Here is a 19659-nt window from a genome sequence, read left to right on the forward strand (position 1 = left end):
ATGTGTGTGTGTGTGTGTGTGTGTGTGTGTGTGTGTGTGTGTGTGTGTGTGTGTGTGTGTGTGTGTTTGCATGACAACAAGCAGACATTCACACTGTTTGTGGGTGTTATATGATCATAATCCCTATGCCATCAGATTTAAAGCATATTTCTATCACCTGTACAGGTTTCAAAGGCCCAATCTGTAATTCAAATGTAAAGAAAACCGAACAAATGAAGTGTTATTGGTTATGGAAGCGACAAATGCTAAATGGAGTCATAGAATTGCATATTGCTCCCATTTTAAAACCAGAAATGAGAAGAAATACCACAAGCTGTTAAAAACCTGTGCAATTCCACTTCAGTCTTTAGAAGCACATTCTTCCCAGGAAAGTATTGTCAAAACCCACATTTGTGTATCAAATGATGCACAGAATATCTGGTGAAGGCATAAGCAAGTTTCTCACGCAGTGTACAGCTTTGATAAAGAGCGTGAATAAACTCGGACAGTGTGGAATACGATTATTTTCTCACCTTGAAACTTAAAACTTGAAAAAATACTCATCTGTTTATTCATTTTCTCAACCACTTATTGAGGGTTGAGGGAGGCTGAGGTTTGACTCGTGAAATTCCAACCATCAATCACCTTGTTGACCACAGCCTGGTCTCTGCTGTATTACACCTGTGTGTGTGATAGAAAGGATTTGACAGAGGGAGGGAGAACATCCATCAAAGGCCATAAAAAAGGGACTTAAACCTGCAAATTGGTATGTATCTGAGGCTTTACAGCCACCAGGTTACTCCCATCCACATGTTTCTGTTATCCTCCTACCAGCCATTAACAGGTGTCTGCTCCATACAGGGCACGTAATGCATCTTCCCCACAAGCTGGTGGGGGAATGCACGGTTGGATCCCACAGCAAGACAGATGCCTCACAGATGGATTATTGAAAAACGGGCCAAAGTAATGTGGTTACTTCAAATTTACAACTCTGAAATTTCCTCCCAATTAAGTAACTGACTCACTGGATAAACTCTCTTTTTAATCATTAAACTGATTCGTGTTTTGGGAAACCTCGAAAAAAAACCTGCATGTCACAGATGTACGCATGGTCCGCTTCCAACTCCCTGTTTCACTGCCAGGGCGGACGGTCATTTCAAACTAGGGAGGGATGAGAAATGAATGCTTCCAAATGGAATAATTAAATCAAGCCGGTGATTCAAATTTCAGTCCAAACACGGCAAAAAATGAGGAAGCTTGCCGGAGTGAAATTAGCAGGATAATTGTCAAACTGTTAAATCTCACAATTCTAAGCGGGATCAAGGTGATAGTCATTACACGTTGCAAGTCGGTCCTATTACTGTATCATCGACAATTACTGACAGCCTGTTTCACAATAGGCTGGTAATGGAGGAGCACCTCTTTGTGCCTGCTGCTGGGATCCAGAGCCGCAGTGACAGGGCCGGATTTGGATGAAAGAACAGTTGACATGTGTGTCTTGGGAGTGCTGGAAAGAAGAATTAGGTCCATGTCACGCATTCAGAGCGACCTCACTGCTCAAATGCAGTAAAGCATTTCAGTACAACACAAGCTATCGCATAACTCAAAGCCAGTATTATCAGCATGAAGGCACACCAACTGAACCTGAACCTTTACTTCCTGACTTGCAGTGCACACCCTCAAGTTTATCACAATAAGTGCTGAGGTCTTCTGGATAGATATATATGTGTGTGTGTGTGTGTGTGTGTGTGTGTGTGTGTGTGTGTGTGTGTGTGTGTGTGTGTGAGTGCACAGGCAAGCTTTCAGTAAAGAGGTGCACATTATGTCAATTCATCACATTTATAAAAATGTCCCCGTTTCAAGTTCCAGATGGGAGTGCTTGTCGTCTTCAGCTCTCATGGAATTCTTTGGTCAGGTAATCCTATTAGGTCCAGGATGATTATACAGCAGGCGTGTTCCTATAAAGGAGTTTCAAGAACCGTTAGTCACAAACTTCACACAAAGAAACATTTCAATCTGTCTTCCAAACACTTTGCTATACACGTGAGGTTGTCAGCAGCATTTGTTACCTTCATTACAACATGACAGCGACAGCGTGGAGGAGATCAAACACAGATCCTTTTCCATGTTCATATTTTATTATTCATTTCAGCTTGCTTTGTCTTCGACTCTACTTTGTCTTTTTTCTCTTTTGCTCCTCCACCCGTGAGGTCTCAGCTGGCACCCGTCAAACGTGTTTGTTTAGGACAACTCCAGCTCAACTCTTTTGTTTATGTCTTGTGCTCCAGATGATGTCACTCCAGCGCTTTTCATTCACGTATCACACCGACGGTGTGGAGATCAGATGATTCTTTCCTCAGATCGGTGTGCTCAGGGTGTAGTGCAGAGTTCTCCATCAACACGCTGCTTCATGCTGTTTGAAAAGAGCTCCCTCAAGTTTAAGATAATACTGACTCCTGCGGGTTTTGTGTCACAGCTCTCAGACAGATGTTGGATTAAACCTAATGTGTTCTTCTGCCTTTTCCTGACTCTCAAAGGCATATTATGATAATTTGGCAAAAAAGAGGAAAATCCCACACTGTGTCCAAACCTGCAGAAGATAATTTCTGTGCTGAAATAATGTGAGAATGGAATGGATTGTGAGGAGTGTTTTGGCATTTTTACATCTGTTGAAAAATTCCCATCTGTTGAACTGCCCGTTCCACTAATTAAAACATGTCATGTTTGTTTCAAATGAATATTACCTTCTGCATTTAATATTCAACTACCTTGAAATTAATGGAAATTGACAGATATTTGTTTAGTTTTTTTTGCACAGTGATGTTTCACCAATGACAGCGATTTTAAAACACAACCCACGGTCTCATTTTATAAGCTGCATCTGCAAGGGCAGAGTTTAGCCCATGAAGGCTTATAATGTCACCTATAGGCCAAATCCAAACTTTCATTTTGTAGAAGCAAAATGAGTATAGGCATATGCCATCTTTTTTAATTTTTAAATGGTGCAGTTCTGTCTCTGTATAGTGCCTATCTGACTCTGTTAGGAGTCAAGGTAGGAGCTCCTTCATTAACATGTGTGATAACAAGCTGTTCCATGGCGTGCAAAGCGGCACTGTCAAATAGTTTTTAGCTGCTTATGCATGCATCGTGCTGTTATGACATATAAGTTGTCGAGGGCCAACATAAAAGCATTCAGTTCACATCTCATTGTGTTGCTACTTTGAAAGAGCCACCGTTCTATGTGATGTGGAAAGAATACAGAGACAAACACGGATGCAACCATGCATGGCTTTAGCTCAGCCAGAGGGGGTCAGGTCATTCTTTGCAGGATCATTGGAGGTTCAATCCCTGGCTCATTCTATCCACATGTCAAAACGTGTGTATGCTACAGTTGCTTTGAGCTAAACGCTAACATCAATGACATTTCATAACATGCTAATGTTTAGCTGGTATGCTTATTTTCATGTGTTAGCATGCTAACATTTGCTAATTAGCTCAACCCATAAAGAAAAACTTAGGTTTGTGGGAATATTTTTGTTTTTGTCACAAACCATAACCAACCAGATTTTGACCTGATGGTGGCGCTGTGTTTGGGGTGCATGAATGACGAAAAACATGTAGTGCAATACAACAAGTAGATGTCAACCACATGGTGGCGCTAGAGGAAAAGTCGGGGGAACCAAAAACCAGCGAGATTGAACTGTGGTATCAGTCATTCTAGACTGTGAGATATTTAACTGGATAAGTGAAAACTTACGTCAGCTGTCAAGTGACATTCAGCCTCTGCAACAACAAAGAAATTAGTATTTTGTGCACAAAAGCTGACAAATAGCCTCGTTTTCTTCCGTCTTGGGTCAATCAGATTGCAAACCTTTTCTGTCTCACACTCAAGAGGTTCTATAAATCATAGACTAAGTGTGAAGAACAAAAATGTAACCACCCAGGGACATTTCTGCCTTGTTTGTTTCACAATTATTTCCCACTGAAGCTCCCACCGCAGCTTGCCAGTGGAAGTGAAAGCGGAAGAATTTCATGCACTGCATACAGCAAATGTGACAGCTTTGGTGACTGGAATACCCCTAAGCGTCATCCTTATGCTTGCTGCTTTGAGGTTCTATCCATTTATATAAAACAAACATATTAACAAAGGGACAGAAAGGAAAAGGCAGTTGTTTTTTTCCCCAGAAGTGAGCAACAGGCTTTGTTACAGAGTCAGGATGAATCTCAGACCTCTTTTTTTTTATTTAATTAATTCCTTAGAATTTAGAATTTGCTGTACAGCTGATTATGCAAGAATCATTCTCATGTGTCATATAGAAGCTTTTGTAAGCTTTTGGGAGATGCAGCATTACACCATTGGTAAGCTTTTGATGTGAATGGGATGGATAAAATGAACGTGTTTCATCCAATACAACCCTTAGAAAATAACGTATCAAAACAAGTCTACTCCAAAAACATACTGGCCTTGCCAAAATTAAACATCGGTCTGGCCTTGTTAGAGAGCTTGAATTGCAAATGTCTTATTTACATTTTGTAATTTACAGTTAAATTAGCATTTTCTCTCATTTATGCCGCTGTCTCAACCAGACCGTCTTCAAAAAACTGATTCCATTGAGTTCCCCTTGAGGAAAACTCCCATGAATTAAATAAGAAAATAGGCTATGCTGCAACACTAGTAATAAATCTGTAATGTTATGGCTGTCATTAAAATATGCTGTGTTCTGAAAACATGCACATTGAAAAGAGAGATGTCATTAAACATACACTTTTTAAAAGATGGTCAGTGAGGTGGCACAAATAGCTGCGTGGTAGCTCATTTCTAATTCTAACGGAGCTGATTATGCTAAATTTAAGTTTAGGCCTATTTTCATTAGACTGCAAGAAAACAGGCAGGTTTCCTACTAAGTTGGTCTATCTGCATTTCGCAGACTTCAGCTTATTTGACCCCGACTGGAGACCATGCAACGTGTTCAAATCCCCAGTGTCAAAAGTTATCAGGCCTGCAGAGGTGTCCTTGAAGTCCTGTATCACACTCTTCACCGGTGCTGCTCTGTGGCTACGAGTTGCCCTAAATGGAGAGTCCTAACATGTTGCAGCGAACGCATTTCACTAAAGATGCTCCTTGATTTTTGGCACCAGGAATGAGTTCTCAATCTGATTGCTTTCCCTCCAGCTGGGCTTCGCTCGGGCCAAGTTCAGGCTAGAATCAATATGGTTAATTGGACTCAAGGACTGTCTAGGTACCACCACTACCTTCAGATTTCATCTAGAGGACAGTTTACAGCATACCACTAGGCTGCTTGTGGATACTAGGAGCTTAATTGTTGTTTTGGAGCAGTCAAGACACTCAAAAATACTCAGAAAGTAGTGCCAATCCGTTGTCAAAATAAAAGCTTACAACTAACTTAGAAACAAGAAACTCCCATTTGTGAGGGACACCATGTGGATTTGAAACAGTGAGAGGAATACAGAGGGCTGCCACAATAAAGTGAAAATGTACCAAACGGGGGAATAAGCTGACCTCAATGTAGAGACACCTTGCTCATTCTATGAGAGAACAGGTTACTGGATACGTGACTTACAGTGCTATACAGAAGTACATAGCACGAAGAATTTCAGAAGTAGGTGTGACACAGCGGAGCTTGCATGGAAGGCCACCTTGAAGTCATATGAATGGGTTTATGTGGATGAATGAATAATGCTAACTCAACTCCATCAGTCTACACACACGGAGACATATGGGCCAAGATGGCTATTGTTGGAAGATAGTATATTGTTCCAATAAGTGTGGTTGCATTGGAAATGTTTGTATGGTGTCAAGTAAGGTGTAGTTACAGAATGGATGGTGTATATAACTCTAAGTAAGAGTTGTATTGCTTTTTGTCATGCATATAGGCTAATGTATGACATTATTAAGGGATCTGATAAATCTACAGACATGTTTCTGTACTGTGCTTCTATTTCTATGTGTTGGAGTTGGATGTTTTTTGCAAACTGTGGCAACTATACTAGTAGTTCCCCTGTCAGACCTGTGTGTATAGCCTAAACGTTCGCCAACGAAATAACCATAATCAAATCTGTAATGCTTAATTTAGGATATTCATTACCATCCAGATGTTTCTCAATACGGATTTTATTTTGAAAGATCCCTCCGGAAACCTTGCATCTTATCACGTGCCCTTGACTCTGCTGCTATGGAAACGACAGCCTGTAGGCGGAGCTTGCTGCTGCCATTCGACTCCGGGTTTGACGCGGTGCTGAAGTCCACTGTGACCGGCGTACAGTAGTCATCCCTGCGAGCTACAACTTTTATTAGCCGCCGTCCGTCCGTCCGTCCGCTCTGCTGACTTCCCGGGGAGAAAAAGTAGACATTGTCCTCCAGCTTCAGTCCGTTTGTGTTGCCTGTTAATCCAGGCCAGGCTAGACTAGACATCCCCACCACCTTCCGAGGGCTTTTCTCCCCACCCGCAGACAAATAGTGCTTTAAGGGGGACAACACACACTTTGGTGGATTGTTGGCTGAAACATGACGATGTACGAGTCGGCCGATAATGAGGATTATCAGCGCAACTAACACATGCAGTGAGGTTGCTCTGTTTGCGGATCCAGCCTGCTCGGCCATCGAGCTGGGGGCAGAATTTGGGGAGAAGTCGTGTGGAGCACAAAGAGCTGTTTTAAAGCCCCGAGGATACAACAAGTCTCGGACCGTGCTGCCGGAGGACCGAGCCGGGAGACCAGCTGTTTACGACACGTTCGTTCACCGCCAAACAAAAAGTTGGACGATTCGGAGAAGTTTCCAGCGTCCGGAGCCGTGTCCGACCACTTCAACGTGCTCTTTATCCACTTCAGTCAAAGTGTCTTTTTCCTTTTTATTATTCATTTTTGTGCTGCAGTGTTTTGACCACCGTGTGAGTCTCTGAACCAGAGTCCACTTTAAATGCGGACTGGTTTGCGGTCAGCGAGTGCACAGCCGAGCCGTCAGTGCCACTTGATCTTTAATTCAAGGCGAAAGAGAGCGACCCAGAGCAGCAGGTCCATTGCTCTGCACCGTTCAGCTTCAACACCATGGAGCTGACATACAGGAGCATTGTGCTTCTGGGCTCCATCTTCCTGGACTGGGCTCTTCTGGCTTCTGCGGAGGAAGGTGAGTCTGGAGTCTGTTATTTTGTGGTTGCATGGCTGAGTGAGATGTCCTTATGTCTATAGTATTACATCCTGCTCCTCACCCAGAGGGGGGACCAGGGAAACCACGAGACGTCTTAAGAGCATTCTATGCAAAGATAGCCAAGAACATTAGCTACATCTCAGGGGAATAATCATATCAAGGCAGGATGTGGCTGCAGCCTCACTGATTAAAGGTACTCTATGTTACAGGCAATAATCACAATGTGTTCATATAATACTTATAGCAGTGGGGTATTCATCTTATTTTGATAGTTTATTACACAATTGCCAAATAAATAACACAATTATTGGTTCCCTCTCCTGGGATTTTCAGGAAGAGTCCACAGTCACTAGAGTTTTTCTTTAGGGTCATCAAAAGGTCCCCAGGCTGCACCCTAGGGACCCTTAAAACCGCTCACTTTAAATCAGTGCTCTGAGACTAATGCAGGGCTGATTTTCTGTGGGTTGATGTAGATCTAGGTGACACATCATTTAGCTTGAGAGGAAATACATCTTTGCATCACATGTGTATGATTGTCACTTACATTAGTTTCTGGCACCAACATTAACAGGTCCACACGGGCTTTGTGATCCCCCCCAAATAAGACATCAACTGTCATCATTTGAGAGAAAATGATGCTTTCACATTCTCTGGTTTTGTCCGGGCGAGTATAGCTCGGCATCATCAACATAACAACAGGGCCAGTGTCTGGATAATTGGCTTAATGCAGGGGTGGAAGACTGAGCCTCGGTGAGCCGCATTGACAAATCAGAATCCACTAGGAGGCCTGGGTGTCCATTTATTTTTAATCTCCTGCCATGTCTCTTTCTTTTTGTGATGTTATTGGGGACATTTCAGCACCGTGGAGTGAAGTGAAAACTGATTTAAGTCGTTTAAGAATGCTGCAGAGACAACTTCTTTGTAAACCTTTGATAGAAACGGGTGTTTGGAAATAATAGGCCTGTGTTTCACTGAGGATCAAAGGATCAAAACTGGGTTTCTTTAAGAGCTGCTGGGCCGCAGGGTTTTTAAAAGTACCTTACTGCTGTGTAGGCTGCATGCTGCTGTGCTCCTGTGAAGACTACTACTTATTCTCCATCATGCTATTTCTGCTTGATACCGTGTCAAGCTTACAGCTGCTAAGGTTGACATTGTGGTATAACTAGCATGTTTTTCTCATTTTTACGAGTTAGCATCACAATGTGAAGAAAGCTTATAATTAATACAAAATATGGACACACCTGTCCCAAACCTTCCCAACCTTTACTGGGTGTTTTGTGACAAAAAAAAATAATTAATTTGCCATGAAAACAATGGGCTCTTTAACAATGAAACTTTTCCCCCCAAGTGTGTTCATTCCAACCAGTAGTTGCTGTAAACAGGAACATCGTGGACGTGCATGACTTCACATACTCTGTGGCAGGAACAAGATCTGTCAACGGCTTCTGGTCTGAGTCTGGAGGTCGCGTATCCGCTGGCACTGAATGCCCTTTCATGAAAGGGGGTAGACTTAGACAGTATTGCTTCTACTACAGACTGTACAAACACATGGATGCAGCTTACTCTTGGTCTTCTGGTATTTGGAAGCTTGCACACACACACACACATCAAAAGAAGATGTAAAGGTACCGCAGCTACTGAGAGTCTGGAATTCTTGCGGGAAAAGCAAGTTGTTGACTTTGTCTTTCAGGAGAGAAGTTTGGGATTTCCCCAGACATTTAACATTTACTCAGCGGTTCGTGGGAGCGAGGGATCGGGGTCATTAGAGGAACAGTAGCTTCTTCCTCAGCGGCGGTTGCAAAGGTCCACAGCTGGAGCCCCACCTCTATGACTCAATTCTTCAGTATTTGGTCCTCTGACAACATGGGAAGGGATGCTAAGTGGGTTTGACATAATTATCAAGCATGTCGCCTTCTTTAGAAAATCAAGAACATTCTCAGCAGACTTGGCTATATTTTACACCCTCGCTGACGTTGATGTGGGTTCCAAACAGGTGCAGCGCAGGCTGGATGTGGAGGGCGGGTTGTAGTGCCTTTACCGATTGACTCCAGAACATCTGTGTCTTACCGAGTGTGAACAAGATGTCTGGTTTCCATGTCTTGGGTAATGGTCCACTCCTCTGCCAGCACACTCTGGATCATCCTCCCCCTTGTTCGCTATCTAGTAGGGAATTCTGTAATGAACTGATGGGAGGGTAGATGAAGCTCACGCTGCCAAATCTCTCCTCCTTTTCCAACCAAAGGATAAATGACTCACTTACACACACCACTTGCTCGTTCAGCGCATGGACCTCTCTTCACGAAGATTAAAACACAGACCCCTTGATCCGATAATTGTTTTGGCTGGAAATTAATAACAGGCTTTTGGTGAGAATTTGTAATGAGGATGCACACACTTACACACACACACACACACACACACACACACACACACACACACACACACAGAAATAAAACGATTCTCTTCCTACCCATGGGAATTAATGTATCATGTACAAAAAAGTACACGCCTTACATTTAAAGGCAAAAGCCTGTTATGCAGGATTAATAATTCTCACTAATGAAGCCCAGATGCAATTTTCAAAATGATTTGACATTATAGATGTAAGCTATAACTGTTCCTTATCCTCCCACACGCACGCTCAACCTGTAAAGTACCCATTTTGTTTCTCTCCCTGCCCCTCGTTATTCCTTGCACATACAGTTTCTCTCTCTTACCAGTAGAGATGCAGCCAGTGACAGAAACACTGCAGTCTTTCCCACCTGCTCTGGTCCACAGCAAGATTATATTAACATAATTTTTAGAAAGTTGTGCAAACTTGTCGGCAGTCATCTAAACTTAGAAAGACCACTTTCCACCCATTCCAAATGTTTGAATAGACATTTTTGAGAGAGCCAGTGCTGTTGGATTACCTATATGATCATTTAAACGTGCACGCCTCAAGTTGAGTGCCTTAAATCATTTCAGAAGAGGAGGATGCAACGAGATGACGGAATAAAAAGCCAGTCAAACTCGAACAAAAAGGGAGTGGATATTGTGATGGAAATGTTATTTTAATGTTGCTTTCATACTTAAATTTGAGGAGGGATACAGCCTCCCTATTGCTCCACACACAGCTGATGTTTTCCTGCTTGCCTGCTCGTCTGTTTGAATTGCACTTTTTGTTACATTTATTTTATTCAACTCAAGTGTATAACCCTTTTTGCGATATTTACACTTTAAGAAGAAAGAATTCCCACATTTCCACTCAGGTTTTAAATGTCCAAATTTCAAATGTGCAAAACCTCAGGTGAAATGCACCATTACAAGGCTCTTATTACATGTGTTCATGCAACCTGACTGGAGATGAGTTGCTGTGGAGATACATCCATGATTCTGAAGCTGACGTGTGATTGGCTGCTGAACATTTGTTGTCATGTAAAGGTTTACTCTTTAGCAAAATTGATTATTTTTGACTAGGAGGCTTGTACTAAGTGCTTATAGTTGTTTATAGTGCTGTACATCCTTCTTTTACCGTTTTTCTTCTCGTTACCGCAGCTGTTACCTTCTTCCCTTTTCAAATCATCTTTTCACATAATGCAACACGAGAGTGCAGCTGCCGGTGTGACTTGTTTTTGGGTTAAAAAACAAAACACCAACAGCACTTTTTAGCCTCCGCTGATGGAAAGAGGGGTTAAGTGTCATGCTGTCTCTTGCAACAACAAAACGACGCATGGCGGCGGTTTGTTCCTTATCACACTCTCCCAAACCAAAGCAACCCGGCCTCCACTAGAGAGTTGACATCGACATCTTTTGTTCTCCACTTGCAAAGACACGTGCTGCCTTCCATTGTGAACGCTGAGCTCACACGGCTACTAGTAGATGCACCAGGGGCCAAGTGGGAGTAATGAGACAACTGAGTAATAAATTCACATTTCCATTAGGGTTGCATGATTTAAAACATAGTGTGAATTAAAAATAATATCTCCATGCATATTTGATGAGGTAAAAAGAAGATATATGGCCATGCTCTAATGGGAGTGGGTTGACAAAGACGCTCTAATTTCCCCACAAGCACAGGCACGGTGAGGATTTTGTGCAGCGCTGTTGACTGGAAGCCAATCTGTATCTGTTCTTTAACAAACACTCACCAGTTGCTTGTATTCAGTAAGACAACAGGTGTCTTTACATTTAAATCATTCAGTGCTCACATTTATGTAATCCGCTGATAGACTGCTTTTCAGTGGAAGGAAAGATTGACAACAACCCTCTCAAATCTAAAATTGTCTCATATTTTCGACACAGACTGTCTTCTGTTTATGCTTTCCCCTTCTAACTCCTCTGTGATATAACTTGCATGATTAATAGCATAATACTGCTCAGTCTGAAGCTCCAATGTTTTTTTTATCAAAGAGGCATTACTTGAGCCTCAATCCCTTCTTTCACAGACATGTAGCCTTTTCTTTTGCTACTCCTTCCACGTCCTCTGTCTCCTTGATGTTTGACTGGTGCTATGCTGTTTTCTCTTGCTGACTGTCTCCCCTGCCGTGGAAATGTGGATGGTTTTCCAGAAATCCTTTTAAACGGAACCGATTTTTATAAGAAAGGGATTTGCATTTAAAGCACCCCCCCCCCCCCCCCTGAAAGCCTGTAGCCCATCATCCTCAGTACCTCAATCCGATGATTAGCTTCCTCAAGAGTTAAACAGCCATCCGAGTGCCAGAAGTACTCTCAGTCCGTGTCTTTCTCCCTCACCCTTTCCCCTCTCGCTGTGAAGGATGCATATGGCAGCCTGCAATTGCAGGTGGATGATATTTTAGCTCGGTGAGAGGATACATCCCCCAGCCCATACATCCATGTCAGGCATTCACTTTGGAGAGCCGGTCTGTCCTCCACCCACATGCTACTCTCTGAGAGTGGGACACAATGGGGACAGGCTGCAGCAGCGAGGGAATGAGGCCACAGCCTATCAGCCATAAGCACCAAGGAGAATGGCACTTTTAGAGGGATGGGGCTCCTCTTTGAAGTGAGTCAAGGGGAGATGGAGAGACCGGCGTGAGTCAACGAAATAGAAAGAGCAAGTGCAGAGAGGGCAAGGAGGATGCAAGTATTTGCACCTCGTCACACTGCGTAATTTGCAACGTATGTCTGTTGCCTATTTGCATTCCGTAACACACACCTAGGGCCAGATATGTGAGATGTATGCGATGGGGATGAATATGTGATTATGACAAGGAGATTAAAAGGGGCTTTTAATTAGGAGACAACAACTGAGAATGAGCTATTTATCTCAGGTCCATCTTTCTCATTTAGCATGCACACTAATCACAGCTGTTTGAGGCACGCCGAGCATTGTGTAGCAAAATACCTTTTGTGAAGTGTTTTCTACGTGCCGTTGTTGTCCTGTGCCTTGTGGTGTTTTTGTGAGATGTCTGAGGCTGGATGTGCAAGAATTGATTAAAAAAAGCAACCTTGATGGGAGAATGTCTCAGCTTGTACCAATGCACCATCAGTAGGCTTCATTCAATTTGAGTCTGGGATATTTTTCTCCCTGCGTCATAGGTTGACCTACATCTCGTGTTTGATATATCCACTTTAAGTTAAAATGCAATTGACTTGGTTCGACATCAACCTAGAGACCCACGTGTATTTTTTTTTCTGCCTCCACCTTCATGCATGTACACGGGCTTCAGCACGTCTCCCAGGGCCTGCTTCCATTTACCGCACTGAACCGCACACGGCATAACAGAGCCATTACTGTGGGCTAGCTGCCCTCCTACAGCCTGCACACAGCTAAGAGCTTTAAGAGGGAGTCATGCTCCAAACAGGAGTGGGTCAGTTGAAATAAATAAGCGTTAAACACCTTTTTTTGATGGCCTGGTACTTCGTTTTAAGGAGCACTGCACACAAAATGTTCTTTCCCTCATGTTCCTACATATCCCCATTGCTTCAGTGATAACTGATTGCTTTCTCCGCTCAACTCTATCCAATCGTTTGAAGAAGAAGTCATTGTAATATTAAACTCTGTTCATTTTTCAGAGATTGGGCGAAAGTGGATTTGAAATTCAAACTACTGAAATCACCCCTTGCTGAAAAACGCGGCGTGGTTGGCTGATGAAGGAACATTATTCCCTTTGTACTATAACAAATGGCTTCACAGCCTAAGAGATGAATCCATCTTTATTTGAGATATATCGGTCACCGCCACACAAACAGCCAGTCCTCAGGCTTTGCTGAGGAGGAATGCATGGACTGAAGGAGGAGAAATTAGCTCAGTGTGTCTGTTGATGTTTGAATATGAAAAAGCGTAATGTGTCGAAATACAAGAGAAAATTCTCGCAGCGAGTCTGTTTTCTTGTATCTCTACTTAGATGTGTCAATCCTTAGATGGTTTATTTAGCTGGTGTCTGCAATGTTAGCTTCAAGCTGTCCACCTCCCACTGCAGATTAGTCACTGAAAGCTGTGTGTGTGTGTGTGTGTGTGCGTGTGTGCTTTCTTCTGCAAGATTTATTTTTTCCTCCCAAAATGAATTGTAGATTCTGCTTTAGTAAAGGCTTTGATAACACAACTCTGCTGTAAGTACAGCAGTAGACATTTTTGGACCTCGTTGTTCGGCGGATGCATCACAGCGGTAGATAGAGCTATGTGGGTTTTTCATTAAGCCAGATAGGAAACCAGACCGTCACCACCTGCCATGCATTAGTTTAGAAAAGTTCACAATTCCATCCTTTTGTTCACTAACACATTTCAGTTTATTTTGCTGTTGCAACTCTATAGGATAATGTGTAATTCCAGCTCCGTATGTGAACACCACGTCACAACATTTTGGAATGGATCCCAGCCTTTCCTCTTCATGACTGACACAAGACACATGCTAATAATTCATTTATATGGTCCAATTATTGGAAGACACAGCAAACACAGAGATGCCAGAATCTCCTGCTGCTGAGGTAGATCATTCCAGAAGGTAGTGCTGCTCGTCTCCAAGGGGTCCGCCCTGCAGGGGTGCCTGTCTGTGACTGAGCCTGACCTCGGGCCTCCAACACCACGGGAGAAGACAAGGCCATGAATATCCTCTTGAAGGATGGAGAAAGTCTTTGTAAACAGGCATCTTTTCTAATGGCGCTACAGGTACGATGCCACAGCTCAGCATATAACCTTTACTTTAACCCCAAACACCAAGCTCAGGGCTCAACGACGGCAGTCCACAAACCAGTGATGTCACAGTGACTACATCCACGTCTTATAAACAGCCTGTATTGCAGTAGAATAAGGCTGGATTTGGTTCGTGAGGGTCTTGGTGCTGTGGTAAAACATACTGGCAGCTTTCCATCTTAGTACTATTTTCTTTTCTTTTCAGGATGACAGATGATCTTTAAATTATATTACTGAAGGAGTGCAACATCTTTTTCTAAGTGGATGAGTGCGGCTTTGAGTCTCGGTTTAGCTAATTTTCTCTCCTACTCTGCGGTACCAAAGACTTTAGCCTTTGACAACATCTAACAATGTAAAGCCTTTTATCAAAACAAGCATGCCTAGAAAGACCGCCATCACAGAAATCGTCTTTTTAGAAGACTTAAGTGCTAAAATGTGTTGTGCACATAACATCTGTCTACTGAGGCACATGGCTTTCAATCTTGTAGAATCAAGGTCCCTGAAAAGAAACAGCACACATCTTTCAAGCTCAGAGGAAGTTACAGCATGAGTTGCAAAGATTAAAAGGTGGGACAGGCTCACAAAAACAAGTCAAGCCTCGTCTTTTTTTCCACGTTTTCCAGCAGAGTTACTTGAGGATGAATATAAATGTGTCTGCCACACGAATCAATACATGTGTGACCTACATTTCGAGGAGCATTCCTCCTCCTTTCTACTGCGGCAGGTGGGATTCAGTGTAGGAAATTAAACAGGATACAGAAATACAATAACGTGTTGAATATTGGTGGGGATGTCTGTAGTTTTGCGTTTTTAGGCATTCAGTTGATATAGTTTAGACTTGTCGTCTGAAAGAGGGAATTTAAGGTTGAAGAAATATTGGATGACGTGGGAGAAAATTAAACAAACAATGAGCAAACAATAGGAGAAGAATGAAAAATATGGGAGATGGTTCGGATGGGACGGATTGTCGTGGATAGATCTGCAACAATTACTCGGAAACGGTCTTGACTATAGAATAATCATTCCAATCATTTTCTGAGCCAAACGCCAAAAATCTTCCAGTCCCAGACCCTCATATGTGAGGATTTTGTGCTTTTCTTTTTTCATGCATCGTAGTAAATGGAAAAGCTTTGGATTGGTCTGCATCATCTCGAGTCTCTTTTTACCTGATATAGTATTCTTTTTTTAAAGGGTTAGGGTTAGGGCTTGTGGAAAAGCAGAGGTCTTAAAAAGTGCAGCGTACCCTCCCAGAAATACCCTTGAGTTGATCAAAAAGTCTTTTTAACTTTGCCTGTGTAAGTCATTCCTTCTCTTGTAGGATTCTGTATCAGGAATCCACCGGGGAGTTGGTGTAGCCTGCAACAATGTTCTCAAGAAGGCTTCCAGCTTTTCACAGAGTCGAGTTATTTTTGAAGAGGGGTTCAGAGAGCGGTGCCCATAATTGGTAGTAGCAGGAGGTGAATTCACTCAGTGGCAGATCAATATTCCAAAGTAGCTGAAATATGCTGTAAAGAAAGATGGTTTAATCAATCACACTGTACGAGTGATGCTTCAGAGAATTATGTGTTTAAATCTGAGTCCCTTAATGTCTCAAGTGAGTTTACCAATGATTAGCAATTTAACCAGACATAAGAAGTGCTTCCCTCCCCTCCTCCCTCCTGTTGTTCAACTCAATGTTAAAAATCTATTGCCTTCACTTTATTATGACAAAAGGCAGCTCCTGTTGCACACATGTCCAACAGCAGGCACTTTCTATAATAACGCCGTCCTCTAATTGTCAAACAGTCATAGATGTCACCTCCCTGTAGATAATGTTCATTTCTCATCTGGTGTGGTCTCTTTGGGAGGTTCTCTGGCCTCACAGCCAAGTGGATTTCGTTAGAGAGAGGGAGAGAAAAGATGCACAAGTGCTGTTCAGCGGCTGACACCGTGGGTCGAGACTCATTACTCGCAGGCAGCGATGTAAAAAGGCACAGAACCAAGTTGATGTCTCATATCCTCTTAACCTCTCATTTTATGTGAGGGTCAAAACGTTTTATTCCACTGTGATTAAAGTAAATATTCACTTTGAACTTGTGCGACTTGAATAATGCAATAGTTCTCGTCTCCATTTTACATTTGTTTTTGTGCTCCAACGCCAGAGAGAAGCTATTTGTGTATTTAACACTACATCCAGAAGAGGCGTCTGCTCGGTGTCTAGAACGGATGTTTGGCTGGAAAAAGCCAACTGTAAATGAAGAGTTTCAGTGTTGTGTATTTGTTGCTTAATTATCAGAGGATTGATTCTCCCGGGTGATCTGCTTCTAATCCTCAGTGCTTTGGGTCAGTCGGTTTCATACACATCTTTGGTTTCTGTCCATGAAGCACCCTCCCTAACTGGGTCACATCCTGTCCTGGGACACGTATTGATATGCGTCCTTAAAGACAAGGCAGAAAAACGTGTCAAACATTAACGCCTTTCCTCCCCCCCTTCATCTCACTTCTGTGACACACACACTTTAAAGTAGCTGAGCTCATCAGCACGTGCTGCAGGAGGCTTTTGTTCCACAGTAGACGAGGGGTTAAACAGTGAATGCTGTGAGTGATGTGCTTGTTGGCGCTTGTTGCCCCCCCCAAACCAGACCAGGAGACAGGAAAGGAACTACAGGAAGCTGAGGTCTAATCTCAGTAGACACAACTTTTTCAAAGACAAACAGAGCTCACACACACACACACACACACACACACACACACACACACACATAAGTTGTTTTGTTCACGTGAACACCAAGCTTGTGAAGGGAAATCATGTTTCATTGAAATGCTTAATGTGCACTCTGTTAGATAACCTGAGTGCCAAGGACGTCTAACATTAGCATGTTTTAAAGATTAACCAACCATTGTCTTTGTAACATCCTCAATAATACCTGGAGGACAATCACTCCCGACGCATAATGAACGTGATCATCTTCTGCAAAGAAATGATCTCAATACCCCAACAAACAAAACTAACTTCACTGGCTCTTCAAGGAGCGGCTATAATCCATCAAAGTGGTTTTAATACAGACAACCTCATTGATTTTCACCTATAGCTAATACTTTATGGATGTAGGCCTCGGAAGGATCTGTTATTATTTCTTTGGCAAGAAAAATGGAGGAATTGTTCAACGTTTGGGGGAGGGCTTAAGGCTTCTTGCCAAGTTAGACAACCACTCTGAAATCTGTGAAGCCACGAAGCAGCTGCTTAGCTTAGCTTAGCAGAAAGACTGGAGCAAACACAGGCGACTTGTTTCCTATCTTTTGCGCTATAAGCTAACAGTGTAGGCACGAGAGATGTATTGATATTCTCATCCAACTCTTGGCAAGTAAGAGAATGAGCGTATTTCCCAACATGTTGAACTATTCCTTTCATTTAAATGCGAAACATGTATTAAATTGCCCGAGGCAGCAGAACATCCCATAAGCAGGTCTGATTTCAGCCTTTGGACATTTTTAAAACATGTGTTAGCAGTTTCCCCTGAAACACACGGGGTTGTGAGTTATACCTGGAGGACAGTTAACTCTCCTATTAAGAAATGTCATATGGTGCATGGAAGGGAGCAGCTATTAAGCCCCAAACCACCAGACCAATGAGACCAGATGAGATTCCTTTGCCTAGCAATTCATGATCTATTTCATTTTTTAATGTCAGTGTTTGATGTTGAAATAATGAATCTTAAGATGTGGTTCATATCAATACTTTCCTTGTGTGTTGGGTGATGTGATACAGAAATGAATTATAATGAAACCCAGATGTTATCAGCCCGTCACGGCTTCATGTTAGCTAACATACGGAATGAGATTGTGATGAAGGACGACGTTGAGAGCTCGACGGACATAGCTGCAGTATTGGCACACATACATAGATACATACCCATATCAAGCATATCTAGCGTTTTGTCATCTGTAAATCCTTCTACCATCTCATCATCCCCTTCTCACGTTCCCCCCTTTTCATTATCCCTGTTCTTCCCCTCTGTCTCCATTTCTCTAGGTGTATGAGGGTAATTGGCACTCTGTTTCTTTAATTAAAATGTGGTCTAATTGTAGATGAAGCAGGGTAAATGTTCACAGGCCTATAATTTCCAGAGCCATGGAGAATGTGTAAAATAGGGAGGGAAAGGGCTCGCAGGGAGAGCAATGAGCACAAAAGTGAATGACGGGATTCAATGCAAATGAATTTGAGCCTCGGTCGTCTGAAGCCCGAAGACGCCGCTATAGAAAACGAGGGTGTAATATTTGCCATACAGTCCTGCTTTGAAAGAAATACAGGGTCAGGTTTTACATTTCAAAGGAAAACACCCTCTATTGTTGTCTGCCTTCCGTCCAGAAAACACAATACCTTTCACCCGTGGCTTGTATTTTCTGACATGGTTTATTTGTTAATATAAAAATGATGGCATGCTATTTCTTATATCTCCACACAGCTACTTCAGATCTGCCTCACTGTGTCAATATATTATCTATTGATAATATATGTATTTAAATGTCCATAATCGTAATTCCAAGACTCAGTTCAAGTCTTCTTGCCAGCACCAGTATCAGTGTAGACCTCCCTTCTGTCTCCTAATGTGGATCATTGTACTGTAATTACTGTACAATTGTTTGTTTTGGGTGTTAAATACGGCCGGATGACGGATTTTCATTGTCCCTACATTTTTCTAACACTCGGGGCAATTTTCCGGCGGTGGGTGGCCGCCGCTGCTGTAAGAATGTAGGGGAAACGGCAGCTTCCTGACGGGGCTGGAGTCTGAACCTACTCCAGTGAAAGGCAAGGCCGTGCATGCACATAATAGAAACACTCATCATCTCATCGAAAACACTCAAGCTCACACATCCTGTTTCATAAGCCTTAACGGTAGAGCAGTGATAAACAGTGATTATCATGCTTTTCAAAAGAAGAGATCAGCATATGAAACCGAAGCAGGTGTGCATGCGATGGGAGGAGACGGGGCAGCCCGAGTTTTCTGAAGGTGTTTTTTTTTAATTAAGCTGGAGTGAACTGGAGGTAGACTTGACGCAGGGAAAGCATCGGCCTGAACTTTGTCATCCAATTATCCTCCTCACCCACCTCTCTCTCTCCTCCTTCCCCTCTGCAGACTTTCCTTTCTTCCTCTCGTCTCAGGTTGTTGTTATAAAACTGGTGGGCTCCTGCGGTTTTAAAGTGGACGCGGGAGAGAGGTGTGAATGTACGCCTTTCTTTACGAGGAGTTTAAACAGAGAAAGCGTGAAATTAGTAGATTGTAAAAGGGTAACGGGGCTATAAGTAACCGATTTAAGTCACATTTACTTCCCGGTGTGGCGAAGCTGCTGCGTACGCGGCTGTAATAATGGGCGATGTCGTGTGCTGTGCGTGAAACGG

At 42.8% G+C, this 19659-nt stretch overlaps 1 protein-coding gene across 1 annotated transcript in view; it reads left to right on the plus strand.

Moving 5' to 3' along the window:
• The first annotated feature begins 6310 nt into the window (after positions 1–6310).
• ephb4a (eph receptor B4a) overlaps positions 6311–19659 on the plus strand; it is a 31453-nt gene continuing 18104 nt past the window's right edge. The window contains exon 1 of the mRNA XM_084028406.1: positions 6311–7123. Within this exon, the coding sequence (XP_083884532.1) occupies positions 7045–7123 (79 nt within the window). The 5' untranslated portion in view covers positions 6311–7044. The remainder of the gene's footprint in view (positions 7124–19659) is intronic.

Source organism: Eutrigla gurnardus (assembly GCF_963514095.1).
Source record: "Eutrigla gurnardus genome assembly, chromosome: 15".
Lineage (NCBI taxonomy): Eukaryota > Metazoa > Chordata > Actinopteri > Perciformes > Triglidae > Eutrigla > Eutrigla gurnardus.